The 19,701-nt window shown below is 37.6% G+C and overlaps 1 protein-coding gene across 1 annotated transcript in view; it reads right to left on the reverse strand.

The window, feature by feature from the left end:
- Positions 1-19,701, reverse strand: part of PIEZO2 (piezo type mechanosensitive ion channel component 2) — a 444,879-nt gene that overhangs the window by 46,906 nt on the left and 378,272 nt on the right. The window contains exons 34-37 of the mRNA XM_029922540.1: positions 18,950-19,021; positions 14,260-14,366; positions 8,833-8,947; positions 3,468-3,527 (exon numbers count right to left, since the gene is read on the reverse strand). Coding sequence (XP_029778400.1) covers positions 3,468-3,527; positions 8,833-8,947; positions 14,260-14,366; positions 18,950-19,021 — 354 coding nt within the window. The remainder of the gene's footprint in view (positions 1-3,467; positions 3,528-8,832; positions 8,948-14,259; positions 14,367-18,949; positions 19,022-19,701) is intronic.

Below are 19,701 nucleotides of genomic sequence, written 5' to 3' on the forward strand. Positions count from 1 at the left end.
CAGCATCTTTACTGTCTGTTTTACTCATTCATTCCTATAAGCCAGTGGTTTTCCAACTGGCACACAAGGACCCCCTCAAGCTACCCCACCAAATTTTGATCCCATGTGAATTCTTTTATAATGTGGCATTAAAAAAATTTAGTCTCATAGCAACTTCAAACATCAATTGCAATAAAGTGAATACTTAATGAACATCACAATAAATTACAAATTGTCTTAGTGTTTATTAATACAAACACAAAACACCACCACTACCACCACCAAGAAAAAAAATTTGTATCCCTTAACCTTTGACCACCAAAAAAAAAAGGAAAAAAGAAAAAGAAAACCAGATTCAAGTGTCATAGTAAAATGAAATCATGATTAATGATTATAGTGTGCAATTATAGTTTTAAATCATGAGTACAGCATGCAGAAAATTCATGATTAATGATTACAGTTTATAATTATAGTTTGAAATCATGACTAGAGCATGCAGAAAAGGGCATTAGCTTCTATGGTCTTATGCAGGATCCTTCTATTGGGCAGGATCTGATTGTAGGCCATACTGTCTCTGTTACAACTCCTCATCCGTTCTGGTGTGGTGTTCAAGCAGCTGTAGACCATGAATGCATTGTCTGGGAATGGGCATGGCTGGGTTTTCAATAAAACTTTATTTACGAACAATGAAATTTGAATTTCATAATTTTCATATCTCAAGGTTCTTCTTTTGATTTTTTAACCAAAAAAATTAAAATAAAAATCACCCTTAGCTAACATGCCACATAAAAACAGCAGGTGGGATCTGGCCCTGGAGGTTGTATAGTTACCTAATCTCGAATCCAGCCAGTGCAATCAGATATGACCCTTTCATGACTCATCACTACTCCTCCCTCTTTCTAAAGCCCACAGTCTGACTCAGCATTTAACTTTGTAATAGGAAAACAACAACAACAACAACAACAACAATGTTTGTGAATTGGGCTGCCTAGGAGGAAGGCAGAATTTCTCCCAGGGAAAGGTTTGCTCTGAAAAGGAGAACCATCAAAGGGAAGTTGAGCTAACGGCATGGCCTCAGGACAGAGTCCAGGCAGGCAAGGCAGAGACAAAGAAGAGTTGAACAGTTCTACCTACTGAAGGAACAGGGATCTTGGACTTGCCAGCTGGTACCTGGGGAAGAAAGCGGGAATGATCTAATGAGCCAGGCTCCAGAGGCACCAGCTGGGCAGAGACCCACTGAGGCAGGAATAGTGATCACTGGCTTTCCTTTTCAAGTTGTTTCCTGTCTCTGCTGCCCCCGCCCCAACCCTGTACTCCCCCAAAGCCTTGGTAAAATGCTACCAGACCTAACAGTCTTTCAAGAGGTGTACTTGAGGAAGTAAGGAAATGAGAGTATCCTCTGTTGAGCAAAGAAGCATGGGAGGGACCAGCAGCTACATGAAGCTGAATCGAGTGAGGTCCTGCAGATACCACAAAAGAGCAATTCTGAGCCAGAGGCAGTCAGGGACATCCATATTGTTCTTGCCTTTCCTCTGCTCCCCCCACCCCTGTTTTGGCTTTAATCTTGAGCAAGGTATGTATTTCCCACAGTGCTTTGGATAGAATCTCCCGATGCTTTGTGTAGACACAAAAAGAGAGTCAAGCTCAGGAGGCTGAGGGACTTGGAGGTTACAGCTATTAAGTTTATTTTCTTCTCATATTCACAATTATTGCCTGAGAGGTGGTGGTGATACATAGGATTATTTCAGTTTTTCTAAGGCTGGTCTTGATGGTAAAACTAAAATTGCTGTGTTGGAGACACGAATAGCACACTTTATTAACTTGGTGATCACAAACTAACATGTGACATTGCATTTATAAGTTTTATTTATTTTTTAGCCATAGGGGCAGTAAAGCATGGTGGTTAAGAGCACACACTCTGGATTTAGACCATCTGTGTTCAAACCCTAACACTAGCCCTTGGTGGTTGTGTAGACTTGGCAAAGTTTCTTCTTTCTTTTTTCTTTCTTTCTTTCTTTCTTTCTTTCTTTCTTTCTTTCTTTCTTTCTTTCTTTCTTTCCTTTCTTTCTTCCTTCCTTCCTTCCTTCCTTCCTTCCTTCCTTCCTTCCTTTCTTTCTTTCTTTTCTTTCTTTCTTTCTTTCTTTCTTTCTTTCTTTCTTTCTTTCTTTCTTTCTTTCTTTCTTTCTTTTCTTCTTTCTTCCCTTCCTTTCCTTCCTCTCCTCTCCTTTCTTTTCTTTCTTCCCTCCTCCTTCCCTTCTTTCTTTCCTTTCTTTCTTCTCTTTGTCCATTTCTTTCCTTTCCTTTCCTTTCCATTTCTTTTCTTTTCTTTTCTTCCTCTCTCTCCCTCCCTCCCTGCTTCCTTCCTTTACAAATTTTTATTTAAATTCTAGTTAGTTACCAGACAGTGCAATGTTGGCTTCAGGAAAGACTTGGCAAAGTTAACTAATCTTTCTCTGCCTCAGTTGCTTATCTCTTAAATGGGAGAGAGGTTTTTTTCGAAGTAAACAGTTAACATGCCTTAAAGCTCTTGGAAAAGCACCTGGCAAAGATATGTGATCTAAAGTGTTAGCTACTATTACTCTATGAAGCTTTGCAGCAATAATAGAATTATCTGGCTCCACTTATGTATGTGTGAAATGATCTGGAAATGGGGGTTCAGGGTAAAGTAACTGTGCCATGGATGGTGTTAGACAGCCTTTGGGAAGTCTCATTTTGGGTCAGTAAATGGCATCCTTGGCAATATCTGTGAGAAGAATAAGAACCCCTAAAAATCTTGCCTGCAGATAAGTAATATATGCAGGAGTTTGAACCCTGCAAAACAGAGGAAATGGCATGTTTATGGAACTGGAGAGGCATTTGAGTTCATTTCATTTGGAAGATTTTGTTTTGCTTTTTTTTCCTTCATGGAAAAATCTTCCTTCCCAGTCACATCTGAAATGAAGCCTGGATGACACCATGACTGAGCTAGGTATTAGAAAACACAGATTCTGTCCCAGACTCTGCCACGTAGTAGCTGGTAGAGTCCTGAGCAAACTCACTGAGATTTGGTTTTCCCTTCATCAAGTGAGGCCTTTGGCCTAAGTTTCCAGAGTACCTCTCATTTCCCCAACTGTACTTACCTCTCATTTAATGCCTTCTAATTTCTTTAAAATTAATTGCCAGTATCCTTTGTGCTTTTGTTTTGATGGCTTCTATGGGACATTTATAATATGCTCCCCAAAATCTCCTTTCATAGGTAGTTGGATAAAATAATTTACAAAAACTGAATCCAATCTAACATTTAATCCAACAGCATAAAGGTCAGATCTACTTGTAGGAGTCACTTTGAAATTTCATTAGAGATGAGATTTTAAGAGACACTGATTATTTAATCATAGTCTAGAAACAGTATTTGATTAATTATTTTTAGGTAGCTTTCCATGACATACCTTCTTGGAAAGCAACATTTTCAAATTTCCCCCATCTCCTACTTGTCGTTATTTTGTTACCTGGTCCATCAGATTTCTTCTTGATCGGTTCATTCTCTCGGGCTTCCCACTCCACAGGACCTGCCAAGTGCATTGCATAAACGTGAGTTAGAACGTTTTAGGGTAAATTAAATATCAACACTACCCTTCTGGGCTAAAAGGAATTTTGTAATTAAATCTAGAACATTGTACCTAATTTAAGAGTTCTCGGGGGAAAAGTTGTAAGAATTCATAGTTCTCTGATTCCCTTTACTCCACTCCGAATAAGAATCAGGTACAACTGGAAATGAGTAAACTATAACCCACTGGATAAACCCTGTCAGCTTCCTGCTGTCGAATGGCCTATGGGTTCAGGACAGTTTTCTACTTTCAGTAGTTGAAAAAAAACTAAAAAGAACAATTATTTTGGCATGTGACAATGATCTGAGATCCAGATTTTAGTGAACAGGGCCACACCCATATGTTTACATATTGTCTGTGGCTACTTCTCCCGGACTCTGGCAGACACACGTCACCACAGAGACTTATGACCTGCAAAACTTAAATCATTTACTTCCTATCTGTCCCATTACATTACAGCAATAGTGTGCTGACTCCTGAGCCGTACCATGACATTTTAATTTTGAACACCTGTGGGTAAGGTTACATATTTTAGTGTGTCGCCCGATAAAACGACATTACAGGGTTTTATTTTATTTCTTTTATGTCAGATCTAGCAAATGGAAATATGAGACACCTAGTTAAATCTGAAGTTAAGAAAAAAATTTTTCTTTTTTTAGTGTAAGTCCCTTACAATATGTCCACATTATATTTAAGCTAAAACTTATTTGTTGTTTACACTGAAAAAATCCAATTTTGGGGGTACTTGGGTGGCTCAGTCAGTTAAGCGTCTGACTTTGGCTCAGGTAATGATCTCATGGTCCATGAGTTCGCACTGGGCTCTGTGTTGACAGCTCAGAGCGTGGAGCCTGCTTCAGATTCTGTGTCTCCCTAACTCTCTGCTTCTCCCCCGCTGATACTTGGTCTCTCTCTGTCTCTCAAAAATAAATAAACATTAAAAAAATTAACAAAAATTCCAACTTTCACTGGGCCCCAATGGATTTTAACTAATAGTACTAAAACCATTCACAATCTAACATCTATTAATCTTTTCAAACTTACTTTCCACTGTGCTGTTTTCCATTATTATTTCACATCTAGTCTTTACCAACTAAGCTGACCTGCTCTATTTCTTCTGGTGGAATGTCAGGGTCTACTAAAATAGTTTTTCATGAAGTACTGCATTCCTTAACACTCCTGGCTGTAAGTCCTCTTTTCTCCTTCTGGTCCCACACTATTTTATCCATGTTTATTTTTTGTTAAATGAAACTCTGCATTTCTACATCATTAGGGATTCCCTCCTATACTTGTGTTCCCCATTTGTCAAGCTAGAGGGTCTGGCACCAGGATGCCTGCATGAATTCCAGACCTATCTGGATGGCTGTGTGACCTGAGCCCAGTTCCTTCCCTCTCTGGTACCTCATTTCCTCATCTGTGGGACAGGGAGAATAAAATGCCTTGGACTGTTGAAAGGATCAAATGAGTTACTGCATAGAAAGCACTTACAGCTGCACCTGTCACTTCAGAAGGGCAGAATCTAGGTGCTTCATCTGTCTGAAAGTAGTCTGGAAGAGATGAGCCCTTCTACTAAAGAAGAAGGGGCTAAGTAGATATTTATTAAAGAAATAAATACATCAATTTCAGACCCAGTATCTTTTAATTATTGTTGTCTTCAATCTGCACATAATATAGTCGCCATGACACAGAGGGATGAGATATTTATAAGATGACTAAAAGACACATTTTTAGAGCTAGTCAATGAATTTTGTAAGAACAAAGGTCTGAAAATAGCAAATACAAGTTGGGAAAAATAAATGGGGTAGTTAGGGGAACTTGCAACACTAAATATTAAAACCTCTATAGCTACTGAACTCAAAAACAGAGGACACTGGCCCACAGCTAGACAGTAGGATCCAAGTCCAGAGTCCAGAAACATACCAAAGAATAAATGGGAGTTTTGTATTGACAAAAGTGGCATTTAAATTCACTAGGAAAAGGGAGAATTATTTAGTAAGCAGGGCTAGAGTGTAATTGCCTATCTACGGAAAAATAAACAAGGTAGATCTCTACTTCATAGAATAAAAATTCAACATGAAAATAAAATTGGGAGGAAATCAGGGAGAAGATCTGCATTATATCTGGGGGAAAGATTTCCTTAAGCAACATGGAAACCTTGAAACTACAGAGAGACATTGAGACCTCAGAAAAAAATTAAAAATTGTTTAGATAATATATACCACAAACTAAATCAAAAGATTAAAAACTGGATGGGGAGAAATACTTGTAACACATGAAAAAAGGATACTATCCTTAACATATAAATAGTCCCTAAATTAATAAGGACAAACAACCTAGTAGAATGATATTATGGAAAATGATAAAAATGTTTAAATCTTAGATTGGTGAAGTACAAAATACCATGAAAATATGAAATTAAAAAATGTTCAGTCTTATTAGTTAGGAAAGCTCAAATGAAAACAAAAGCCATTTGTCATCCTAAGAAAGACCAACAATAAAAAAAAAAAAGTAATAACACCCTGTAGGGTAAGGATAAAGGAAAATGGACACTCCTAACCCTTACATGTAGGAGAATAAGCTTTTGGGAAAATATGGGTTAAAGTAAAAAAAGTCACACCCCCTAACTCAGAAATCCCACTTTTGATAAGGATTTCCACTTTCTGTGGAAAGTCTATGTTCTTTGTGTCTTTACACTATGCATTTAAACACACACACATACATACACATGTATGTATGACTCTATGAGTTTCTGTGCAAGGAAATCTATGATAGCATTAATCATTATGAAAAATTTGAAAGCAAACCTAATGTCCATTAGTGATGGAATAGTTGAATAAATTATGCATATCCATATTTAGAGTATTTTGCAGCCATTAAAAACGGAGGATATAGTTTTATAAATACTTAATATGAGAAATGTTTATGATACATTGCTAATGACTACCAGAGTGATTTGTATTGCACAAATTCATTTTAGAAAATAAACAAAGAAAATGGTGCCTGCACACATTTACACACACACACAAGTAAGGGCTAGCACACGACATGTTATGAGGCTTTGGCGCCCATAGAGGTGGGTCTCTAAGGGGGATTATGCATCTACTTCTGGACTGCTCACTTCTTCCATTGGCTGTGTCTGCATTTTGTCTTTCAAACCAATAAAGTAAAATAAAATTAAAGCTACCAGGAGATAGCAGGGAGCAGAATGGTCAAAAAGGAGACAGATTTTGCAGTTAGAGTTCCATTAGTAATTATGCTTCCTTTTCTTTGATTTTTGAACACATTTTTAATTTCACAAAAAAACTATGTACATTTTCTTTGTAACAAATCAAAATATAACAGATATGCATGAAGTTCCTTATAATCGTATCACTTAATCTCCACTCCACTCTACACTCCTCCCCCAGAAGTAACCACTGTTACTAACTGATAAGTATTCTTCCTGATCTTTTTTCTTGCATTTATACACTGTTATATGCACGCATTAAAAATGCAAAATACTGCCTTGAGGAACATTGGTTTCTGTTGTTTCATAAATGGTTTCATAATGTGCCTGCCATTGGCAACATAATACTTTTCATTTAACGTTCATTGAAGTTCAAAATACAGTTGACCCTCGAACAACACAAGTTTGAACTGTATAGGTCCACTTATACATTTATAAAAATAAATACAGTAAAGATCTGAAAATATATTTTGTCTTCCTTATGATTTTTTTAATAACATTCACCTTTCTCTAGCTTATTTTATTGTTAGGATATAGTATATAACATATATATAACAAAACGTGTGTTAATCGACTGTTTATATTATCAGTAAGGCTTCTGGTCAATAGTAGGTTATTAGTAGTTAAGTTTTAGGGAAATTAAAAGTTATACAAGATTTTTGACTGTGTGAGGATCATTGCCCTAAGCCCCACATTGTTCTAGGATTAGCTGTAATCCATCTGATTTTTTAAACTACTGAATAGAATTTTATAATAATTAGTAACATAATTTACTTGATTCTTCTTTGTGTAGGCATTGAGAATGCTTCCAAGATTTTGTTATTAACAAAATATGTTTAATAAATATTCTTAGACATGGGTCCATGTGCAAATATTGCTCCAGGTTGAGCCACACGTCTAGAAGAGGGATCGATCAATAGTAGGAGATGTATATTTAACAATTTTATGGATGTCAACACATTGCTCTTCAAAGTAGATGCACTACATTACTACGTCACTCATAGTGTTTTATGGGTTGTAACTCATACAAACACTTATCTTCCCACTACCTCTAAACGTTGATATTAACAAATTTACAAATGTTTGGGTTTCCCCCAATATAATAGGTAAAACAACAACAACAACATCACAACAACATCATTCTGTCAAAATATGGGTTGTAGTTCTATTAGAAGTGAAGCTGAGCTCCTCTTGGCTATTTCTGTTTCCTGATCTACAAATTGTTTTTCACATCTATTCATCTATTGGGTTGAACTTTTCTTTTACTACTTCTTAAAAGTCCTTAATATATCCAGAATATTAATCTTTAGTCTGATATACATAATGGAAATATTTTTTCTGAGTGCCCCACTTGCACTTTCACTTCACTTTTGGTGCTTAGTTGTAGCCTGCAGTTTTCTCACCCCTCTCTAGAAATGTGTTCCTATCATATATTTTCAAATGTAATGTGGAATATGGCATTGGCAGTTATGTTCCATTTTTGGCTCCTAATACTGTTTAAGTGGGTAAAAACCCACTTTTCCTCTTAATCAAACTTCCAAAGGTTTCCCATTTTATTATTTTTTTCTAAGAATAGCTTTTCACTCAATGATAGATCTTGTCTTGTATTTCTTTTCTGTACTTTAACATCTGCTTAAAACATTAGTTTTTCTTTCTACTTTCTTTGAGTTTATTTTGTTCCTCTCTCTTCTCATTTTATAAAATGTGCCTTAACTTAGATTTACATTTTTATTTATTCCAAGGTTCAGACACAAGCAACAAAGAACAAGTAGAACTCTGTGCACGCCTTCAGAATGTGAGAATCCTTCCGATTTCTTTGGATGTGTTTTGCCTCTCTCAACTCATTTTATAAGATGCATCTTAACTCAAATTCATGTTTTTATTTATTCCAAGGGTCAGACACAAGCAAAGAAGGACGAGTAGAACTCTGTGCATTCCTCAGAATATAAGACTGTCATTTCTGTCCTTTATATTTCCCATTGGTGTCCCTGGGCCACAGGAACAGAGAGTGCTGACTGGGCCTTGCGCTCACTCCACACTCACCCTCCCCAGATCCTTTCCTCCTTCTTTTCTGTTCTTCTCTGGCAGACCTTTTTTTCTCTTTGCGCCTCTGTCGGAGTGCTGTTTTAGGGTCCGTGATCCAGGCTTGATAAACAAACTGAAGGGAGAAAGTTAAATTATTCTCTGTCTTTTTAATAATTTAAATTAAAAGGGACCAACGGCAAGCTTCCTGACTTTTAGAACTGTATACATATTTTTCTGGAAGCACAGATGAAATCTTCTGGTCCCATATCCCTCAATATTCTCAGTTGACCTGTGCTATTTCCAATATCATGAAATAAAATAGGAAAACAGATGTTGTTGGAGCAAATTTCATTTAGTATCACAATCACGAGATACTTTGGGTGACCGTCATTTCCCCCAAGTCCCCATGTACCACCACCACTGTGACAGTGACTGACTCTTTTGTATAATACATAATAGGCACAAGCTGGACGTCTTTCTAAGTGTCACTGGAGTAGTTTTCTCCCCTTGCAAATAAACTTTGAGTCAAAAACAAAACATCATTTACTCATTTACTTTGGGAATAGAGTTTTGTACATTTGATACTCTCCCTTGCGAAAAACAGCTGTGACCAGCAACTTAAGATAGGGTTCTGTAGATTGATTAGTATTTGGAGAGGAAAAATGATGTGCTGTTAAGGTTACAGAGTTATTCTAGAATGTTATAGAAGGAAAACTGTGGTGACCTTAGTTGCTTTTTGCCATTTTCATTCAAGAGCTGAAAACAGTTATATTAATATGATAAAACCGATAACCACCACAGAACAAAGTTGAACAGCCCTCCCACCAACAGTATCTCAAGTCATGCAGAAGGAACAAAGAGAAAACCTGGTAGACAAAGTCAGCCATCTGTAATCATGAAGCCAAGCAGCCATGCTCTTCATGCACCCACAAAGCCACCCGGGTCTCAGGGAAGCTGGGTTTTCTATTATAAAGATCAAGTTTTGTCAGGGTACTTTGTAAACCCAGACACTTTCACTGTACTCTGTATGACTTTTAGATTTTGGAAATCTTCAGAAAATACAGTGTAAGCAAACCACAGGCATTGTGATGTCAGTGAAAATAAAGAGGGACCCAACTTCTTGATGTACGGAAGTGGAAAAGTGATATGTGACTAAGCAAGAACATTTCTTATTTTCCCAATGGTCGAAATCTGAATCTTATGGGAAACTAACACGAGTGTAATATCTGTATTGTTTCTGAATAATAATAAACCCAAGGCAACAGATAATCCTATTTTCTGTCAAAAATGTATTTTGAAAAATGAGAAATGAATTGACACTGGACAAAGAGGGACCACTTGAAGGAATTTATGGTAGATGTTTACTAAGCATGCTAATTGGGAACTCTGTCAAGAATATCTTTGGGGGTGCTGGGTGGCTCAGCTGATTAAGCATACAACTTTGGTTCAGGTCATGATCTCGCAGTTGGTGAATTCAAGCCCCATGTCAGGCTCTGTGCTGACAGCTCAGATTCTGGAACCTGCTTCAGATTCTGTGTCTCCCTCTCTCTCTGCCCCTCTCCTGTTCATGCTCGCGCTCTCTCTCTCTCTCTCTCAAAAATAAGCTTAAAAAATTAAAACATAAAAATACTGTTGCTACATATGTAAGTTCTCTTGCTTACTAAACTGGTCACTTACCCAAAAAGAACATCTTTGAAATTTAGTAAATTAATAAGCAAAGTTACTTCAGCAAAATAGTGATTCTTTAAAAAAAATCTGAACTGAAAACTTCAAGAAATTTTCAGGCTTAAGAGCAACATACTGTGACATTTCCTTAAGAAAGAAAAGGGTAATGACAATATTGCTTTTAGATAATGCAAGAATCCCCAAAATAGAAAATAAAAGAGTAACTCAGGATTTGTGGATGTATTAGGTACACAGGTTGGAGGAATTCTTTTGATTTGCAGAAAAATGGGGAAGGTGAGAAGGAGAGAGAAAAGGATCATTCAGGACACAATTGCAGAACTTTTGTAGAGGGGTGAGTGCCATTAGGATCTTGCATTATTGGAGCACATGAGTGGCTCAGTAGGTTAAGTGTCAGACTCTTGGTTTGGGCTCAGGTCATGATCTCATGGTTTGTGAGTTGGAGCCCTGCATCAGGCTCTGCACTTCCAGTGTGGAACCTGCTTGGGATTCTCTTTCTCCCTCTCTCTGTCCCTCCCCCACTTTCTCTCTCTGCTTCTCACTCAAAATAAATAAACTTTAAAAAATAAAAAAAACTCCTGTTCTACCTGTAATCCCAGATGATGAAGCCTATCAGTGCTTTCTCACTGAGATGAGAATTTACATAATTCAAAGAAAGGGGAACAAGAGAGGGGAAGAAAATCTCATGAGGAGTCCCTATTGTAGGTAAATTATCTTAATGTTGATGTTTGAACTACAACCCCAGTACACTGCCAGGAACATTTGATAGAGGGTCAGTCTGACTTTTTCAGGAAATGGTGATAACAAAGTAGGAGGAAATATTCCAATTTTTATTGAGTGAAGAAATGGAAGTTTCTTACTGACACTTCTCAATTCTCACATTGCAGTCATAACCACTATCCAAGTTCATGGGACACACACACCACTAACCATAAGTAGAAACAATACAAGAAAATGTCCATAAATGACCTTTGTTTTGTTTCTTCAAATTGCCACTATTAGTCTGTATTCTCTACTTTATCTTAAATTCTATTTATTTATATATTTATTTACTCATTTAGTTTACCTTAAATTTTATCTTAAGTTTTATCATGTGATTTTATCTTAAGCTTATTTTACATATTAGGGAGGAATGAGATTCATTTTCCTGAAAATGTACTATGCAAAAAGCATTTAATTTTTCAAACAGGACTCTGCTGAAGTAGATGGAGATCCATAATGGAAATTGGTTAAATTTAATAAACTGTCCTTTGATTCATGTGTAACCCAGGGCTTTATGTTGTCCCTAAGAAGTTGTTTTGTTTGTTTCTGCTATTGTTTTCAAAGTAAGTTGGGGATAATTACATTGCAATCTTTCATATAAATTCTTAAATATGATTGGAGATACTTATATGGTAGTCATAAAAGAGAAAAGAAAAAGAGTCCTAGGGAAGTTAAAACACAGAATACTAAATAACAGTCAGAACCCTGGCATTTTAAAGTGGGAGGAACCTAGAAGTTTAGACCCTCCTAATTGAGCTGGACCAGCAGCTGTCTGTCCCCTGGGAGCTTGAGAGAAATACAGAATTTCAAGGACCTGCTTAATTTACATAACCTGCATTTAAATAACATATCAGGTAAAATGGGATAAGTGAAGGTCTCCCTCACTATCCAAACACCTGCCTAAGAGATTAGGTGCCTGCCCCAGATTAAGTGAACAGAACACACGAACAGTAGGAATTCATTATGATTTTCAGTAATGGGTGGCTACCGCCTAGGTGGCTGGATGATTTCTGCTGCACATTAGATTAGCTGACACACAGCCTTTTCACGGTTTATCCTGCACCGTCTCTCGTCACACAGGCCTGAGAAGCTCCACAGACCCTGCGTGGCAGCACAGCTTCGTGAGGAGTCGCACCACAGGCGGGAGAGTAAATGGGAGATGACGTCTGATTGAGGGAAGATGGAGACTTGAAAGGGAAGCCAATGGGAAGATGGAGAAAAATGAGTCTTCTGTTACCTCAGTCAAAATTTTACCAGCTTTCTGAGAATAATTATCACACATTTTACACATCATGACTGATGCATGCAACCAGATGTGATCCTTCTAAAATGAGAAGTGACTTAGGCCAAACTACAAGAAAAACAGAGTAGATGTGTATCTGCATTTTCTCTTTCTATGTCTCGACAGGCTCTGGTGTCAACTGAAGAACAAGAATCAGCAATAAGAAATTTGGCTTCTCAAAACTCTCCTTGGAAATGTTTGCCTAATGTTTTAAGTTCTTATACTTCCTCCATTGTATGACCTATAGAGCAGGGAAAATGCAGATGAAGGAAACAGGGATCTGCTTGTCTAAATTTCTACAGAGCAGAGGGTCACACACCACACTTCAGTGAAACATCAAATACCTTTGCAGCTCTGATTAAATACTGAAGAATAGTTTTGGGAAGTTTAATGACAGACTTTGGCAAGGCTAAAATGGCCGACGCAAACTTCCCAATAGCTCTCTACAAAGAAGGACAAAGCAAGAGTGATTAGTAGAAAAACACCAAAGACTAACAATTTCATATATGACATCAGTATGAGTTTGTCTCTACAATTACATCAGCTAGGTTAAAAGGTGCCAATCACTGAAGCTCGAACAAATGTGCTCTGCTTATTGGTTAGGAATAGGAAAATAGTTAGTCATTGCATGTATTCCATAAACATGGTGAGGAATGTTCTCTTCTTGGCTGAATGAGTGATAGTAATAAGAAAACTCATTAGAATAAAAATAACCAAGTCAAGTCATCAGTATTTGACAAGCCAGCCATACACATACACACAGACACCATTTTCAAGAGACACACTCAAGTAGCAGTGGGGCAGTGAGGAAGCAACTGAGCGAGGTGTCTCCATAAATAATTTAGTTCTTCAATTTCATTGGGAAAACAGGAGTGGATGTAATCCTGCAGCTTGAGAAGACCTGGCCAGCAAAGTGACAATGACCTTTTAATGGACACAATATGCAGCTTGATGGGTTTCACTCAAATGTGACTTGGAGTATAATAAATGGTAAATAATAGTCCTAACAAGTGACTCCTTTGTAAAAGAAATATATACCAAGATTTCACCCCATATGTAAATCTACTGACAAGTCCTCATCTTTAACAAGCATTGATTAGACAATCACTGGGTACACCATACTAGGCTGGTGAGCTATGTTACCAAGAATGATGTGGCGGGTTCTGAAAAGGAAAGGCAGTTATGATAAAAAAAAAAATCAGGACTGTGCTAGCTATTTTCATTACTTCAGTAAATTTTAAAACCGTTAGCAACACAAATGAAATGGATTTTCAAAATTTGAAGTAACATTTAAATGGCCATTTGTTTCAAAACAAAGCAAGTGCTTTTTTTAATGATCTACTATTTCATGTCTCAAAATGTAAATCCGCTCAAGAAATCCAAAGCAACGCCAGAGAAGTCTTCTTTATCTTCTACTTGTAACAGAAAAAGAAAGTTCACTCAGGGAAGCTTTATTTTTGGCTTACAGCATCAGAAGGCTTTTTGATGCAAGAGAATGAAAACCTGGTGGGAACAGTGTTCTTGCATGGTACTATTTACACCAATGCTGAGGGCAAGCAGCATTACAGTTTAATGAGGAATAAATGATTTCAGGTGTAAATTAGAAGCTTCTGGAAGCTATAACACACATGAACAAGTCTAGACCTGCAGTCAATATCTGTTAGAAAGAAAAGATCTTCAACTAGCAAAGGGAATGGTTTTCCCAACCCCATAATTACCTGGAAAGCGGACCTTCTCGGAGGTTCTTCATCTTCCTTTTTTAATTCTTCCTCTTCTTCCTCTTCACTATCCGTTTCAAACAAATAATAATCTCCACTCCTGACCACTAAGCAAAACAAAATATTTACTTATTTCTTGAAAGAGAGATAAGATAATTAAGGGCTTATTAATGAAATGCCCCCCAAAGATATATAAATTGTCCACAGAAGACCACAGCAAGAGATGTTGTCAGGGAGGAGGAAACAAGAGATGAAGAGAATTCATTCTGAGCTAACACTATGTGGTGTTGATCTGGCTGCGTCTACACAGCACAAGGCCTTGTCTATGCCATGTAAGAAAATTGGCCACCACTGGGTTCACCTGATATTTTCTTCCTTCTTCATTGGAAAGTTTACACAGATACATCAGATCAACTCTGCAGCAACCAGTTTTGTTACTAAGATGGCCAAAACAGTGGATAGAAAACTGTTATAGTTTCACAATTCAGACCATTCAGCAAGTTGGGTCCTTTAGACGAGGCCAAAGTGAAGTGGAGGATTTGGTGTTGTCTGAATGGGTCCAGTGTGCGGTAGAAATGCCAATATGGATGATTCAGGACCAAGAATCAGCATCACCAACTTCGACCTCACTTTATACTGTGCAGACATGGCTCCTCCACATGTGACACAAGGGACATAACATATATAGCAAGACATTTGAAAGGGTTAAACAAAAACAAAAACCACACATACACACACACACACACACACACACACATTGCCATGAGGAGGAAATGGACAGACAACTTTTAAAAAAAGAATACAACCACAAAAACACCACCACCACCATCACTCTGGCTGTTTCTACACGTAGCATGAGACAGACTCAGGCATGGCAGGCCTGGTCCATACGGTTTAGCACTGTTGGGCTTCTGGTCAACAAGGAACTCTGGCTGCTCACTGAAATTTGATGAGAACCATACTGACCAGAAGACACAAAGCACAGACTATATGGATTGTCCTTGCCTTGCCTGATCTTTTCCCCGTGAAAACATATTGCTGTGTGAAAAGGAGCAGAGAAAGCTGAAATGTCCAGAGATTTAAAGAAATTTGAGAAACACAGCTTTGTCAGCTTGAGCATTAAGTTAAGTTTATCAGAGAAGAGACCCAGCATATACATTACTGGTGCTACAAGAAATGTACCATCATTGATGGGAAAAAATGGTAATACTTTCAAGGTATATTCAAGTTTTCAAATGCTGAGGTAGCTTTTGGATGACATAACATGATGTCTTCAGTTATCTTTTGGATTCGTGCGTTGTGAGGTAATGGAAAACCTTGGCTTGTTTAAAATTAGTTGCTTGAATATCACTAAACATGGTCAAATGGTCAATAATTTTGCCCATGATTTCAGACGTATCTGAAGCCTCCATCCATGAAGATGCAGAGTGAATGAATAGGGCCTTATATCCTTGAACAGAAGCACTGTAGTTTGTTATTTTTATTTTGAAGAAAGAACCAGGCCCAGAGTACTGGGTCCAGGCCTGAGGGAATAAATGCAATATAACATAAGGTAAGAATAAGCAAGAACAAACCAAAGTCACAGCATTACGTTTGACAGTGAGGAAGACCATTAAAGTAATGCCTTCATGTAAGCTCAGATATTTGCAGGAAAGTTACATGGACTCTATGTCACATGGTCATTTGGTAAAAAACAGAGTATTACAAGATTGAGCATTTTACCCTCATTATAGGCTCTAAAATCAACAATAGCTTAAACTGTATTCAATCATACCTTCTGTGACTTTTACTCACGTAAAAGTGAGCAAGCAGTGAGCCCACACAGTTTTCTTCTCAAGCAGTCACAACACTGATTTGATCATTAAAAAAAACTATCAATTTGTATGCGAGAAGTGGAATTAACACGTTAAAGAAGAAAGAAGGAAATGCTTAGGAAAATCTCCTATTCTTTTGTGAAATGTTATTGAGACAGAAGGAAAACAACAGAGAGTGTTCTCTTTGGTGTGCTCTGCTAATAATAAGTAGAGAAGCTCGTACACACACTCTTGTTAGTTCAGAGCAAGGTCCTGCCTCCAGCCTGTGTCCAGAAACGTATCATGCATATTAATGTGATTGCTGAACTGAGTGTGAAAATAACTTTTAAAACCTACCACCTGTATTCCCAGACCTCTATTTCAGACATTTAACTATAAAGGGAGGCCCGCCATTACTCTGGGCAGTACTGAATTGGCACAGAGGCAAACTACTCTGGAACAGAAGGTATCACTGAACAGCAATAATGCGATCGCATGTGTGCACGTAGGTATGGAAGTGGAAGACTGGCCACCTACAGACTGTATGAAGATCTTGACTGCTTGCCAGTTTTATGAACAACTTGGCCACATCATTGTGTCATCTATAGACTTCCACAAGGGTATGCAACTACATGGATTCTCACATTCCACACTTGTAAGAACATCTATGCAAAAGCCAATGACTCAAGAGATCAAAATAAGGGCTTTTCATAAAGTGTTTCCAGATCTAAAGATAAATTTTGGAACTCATAATAGTCTAAAAAATAATCCAGAGTCATTCCTTTCCTTTCCTCACGAGCTTGTAAAAGGAAACATATTTTGCAGAAAAATTTTAACACCACAATCAGAATCTGATTCCAAACCATGAATTACACACATTCGTGCATTATTGCACCAAGAGGTGTTGTAACCAGGCACATTTAATTTAATACCAGTCTTCAAGAACTTGATATAATGAGGGTGAAATGAATCCGAAAACTAAAGTCAATAACCTTCATAAGAAGTTCTTTTTAAATTATTACCAACTTGTAAGATGATTATCGAAGACCATATCCAATTCCTTCCAAAATCCAATGTTTAGATGAGAAAAGGAAAGACAACTACCATTGCAACAGGAATTTGCTCCAGGGGAGAGAGAAAACATTCAGTACAACACAATGTTGAAATGGATAGGTCTGTCTAAACTAGCAAAGGGCCCTTCACAAACAGAAAGCTAGGCACAGTTTTCTTGTGACTTGATAGAAATAGGCTTATCGTGTGCTGGATCATCAGACTGTTAGCATGGCAAACATGCCAATGAACAAAAGATGCAAGAGTCACACAGAATTTCAACATGAATCTTTGTCTTTTGACTTGGCAGCAGATGAAACAAAACTCATTAAAATTCATGGATTTTTTTCTCAGATAATGCTACAAATTCAATGTTTGAGATTAAATTTATTATCATTCATGTATGCTGAGCAATTTTGAATAATAGTTCCTTAAATTGGTTTGCTGATTTTAGAAAATTAATTTTGGGGTGACAGAAGCCAATACCATATCTCAGTGACACGAAAAATCAGGCACAGCAAAAGATTCTAATTGACTTGATTATTCTGAAGATCTCATTAGTAGAGTCTCTCCCGCCACCATGTGACATTAGGGGCCTCAGTGATATGCCCTGTCTGATCACATTAGCTGGAGTTATTAAGCCACAGGACAAGGCATTAAAGCTTGAAGATATTGTTAGTAATTTGCAAAATAATTAATAATTATTCAGTATTTGAACAAATGTAAGGAGGGTCAGACTGAAATGGACCGTTCCATTCTAAGACCATCCACTGGCCAATCGTGAGTGATATTTCCTTTGCTAAGCAGAACAAATATAGCCACTGAGTTCCATAATTCCTCATCCTTTTTTCTTGTTTTTAAAGTTTACTTATTGATTTATTTTGAGAGATAGAGATAGATAGGTAGATAGATAGATAGAGAGAGAGAGAGAGAGATTGAGCAAGAGCAGGGGAGTGGCTGAGAGAGAGGGAGAGAGAGAATCCCAAGCAGGCTCCACACTCTGCACTGAGCCTGATGCAGGGCTCAGTCCCATGACTATGAGATCATGACCTGAGCTGAATTCAGGAGTCTAGTTAACGGACTCAGCCACCCAGGCACCCCCCTCATTTCTTTTAATGACCAGGAAGGACACTTTAATTCTATGTGGCCATGAAGCTCTGCTTTTCAAAAACTGTTATCTGCCTCTGCTCTTAATTAGTCATGGCTGAGTTGCCGGTGGCTCTGCAGCTGTGCCACATGCTGGGCTTTGGATGTGAAATGTAGTGGGAGAGCCTTGAAACTGGGGAAGAGGCAGAGTGAGAAAGTGAATGCATTTTAAGTTAGCCTCACCTTTATATTCAATAAATTGCCAATAAACCTTACATGCAAATAAAACTGAAGCTCTGGGAAGAAAGGGAGGAGAGACTCATCATCCATGCCTAGTGCCTTACAAAGAGGGTCACAAACACTCTGTACTTAACGATTATCCTCCCAAGGGGAGCCAAAACTCATGTTTAATAAGGGTTTTTAGTTAGAAAACAATTACATATCAGCAGAGCTCTAGACCTCAGAATTAGATAAAATGGTAGCAATTCTTCACTTTCTGAGCTCATAGGATGCTCAGGCATGTATCAGCCACATGTTGGGCTTTCTTCAGCCAGCATGGTAATCAGCTGATTTCTCTGGAAGGTTCCATCACCAGGGCCCAGAGACCCACGTCCATGACAATTTTCCTACACTCTGACCCCCTATCAAGTCACAAGGATCAAACCATGCATGGAACACACAGGTCATGGGGACGCCTGAATTCTGGTCAAGGATATAAGGGTTAGAATTGATGAAATCGTAAGAGGATCAAGAAAACCTACTGGAAGCATGATCAACCCAAGGCCGCCACCACTGCTTTTTTTTGCCCTTGGCTTTCTGTTTGTCTGCTTCTCCTAAAATAAAATATGTCCAAATATTAATTCTTATGAAGTGAGAAAACAAATTTTGAAAACTACACTTTAACAACTCAATTGTCAAAATCTAGGTAAGTCGCAAAAGTACAGTAGAGGTCAGGGTAAGGAACTATATCAAATCTGGAATGTTTACACGCATGAGCACTCGATTTCACAAGGCAAATACGAAGTGTTCTATGAACATATGCCACATTTTTGCTCTCTTTCTTAGTAATGGAGGGCATATAAAGAAATATAAAAAATAAGGGATCATCTCTCAAAAAGGCATCACACATTGAATTTTCCAGTGAATTAACAGAAAAGAAGCATCACCTAAATTTTATAAAGCAATTTAGTGGCAGATAATTTGTAAAAATGCATATATTCCAATAACCAGGAATTTCCCTGTGATTATTTTCATGCATGATTGGAAAAATACAAATTTATTGGTTATTATATAGATGCTATACACTGGAAAACACCATGCATTCTTTCTCCATTCCCTTCAAATAGAAAAGCATGCAAACTTCTGTAAGAAGACTTTTTAAACTTAATTGGATATAATAAATCTACAGTCAGATATAATACATATATATTTCATTTTAGGTTTCATTGGAACAGACAATAATTGAAGGATATTTAACTACCATTATTCATATGCCACATAAAATATTCATGCA

The sequence above is a fragment of the Suricata suricatta genome, chromosome 14 (assembly GCF_006229205.1).
Source record: "Suricata suricatta isolate VVHF042 chromosome 14, meerkat_22Aug2017_6uvM2_HiC, whole genome shotgun sequence".
Lineage (NCBI taxonomy): Eukaryota > Metazoa > Chordata > Mammalia > Carnivora > Herpestidae > Suricata > Suricata suricatta.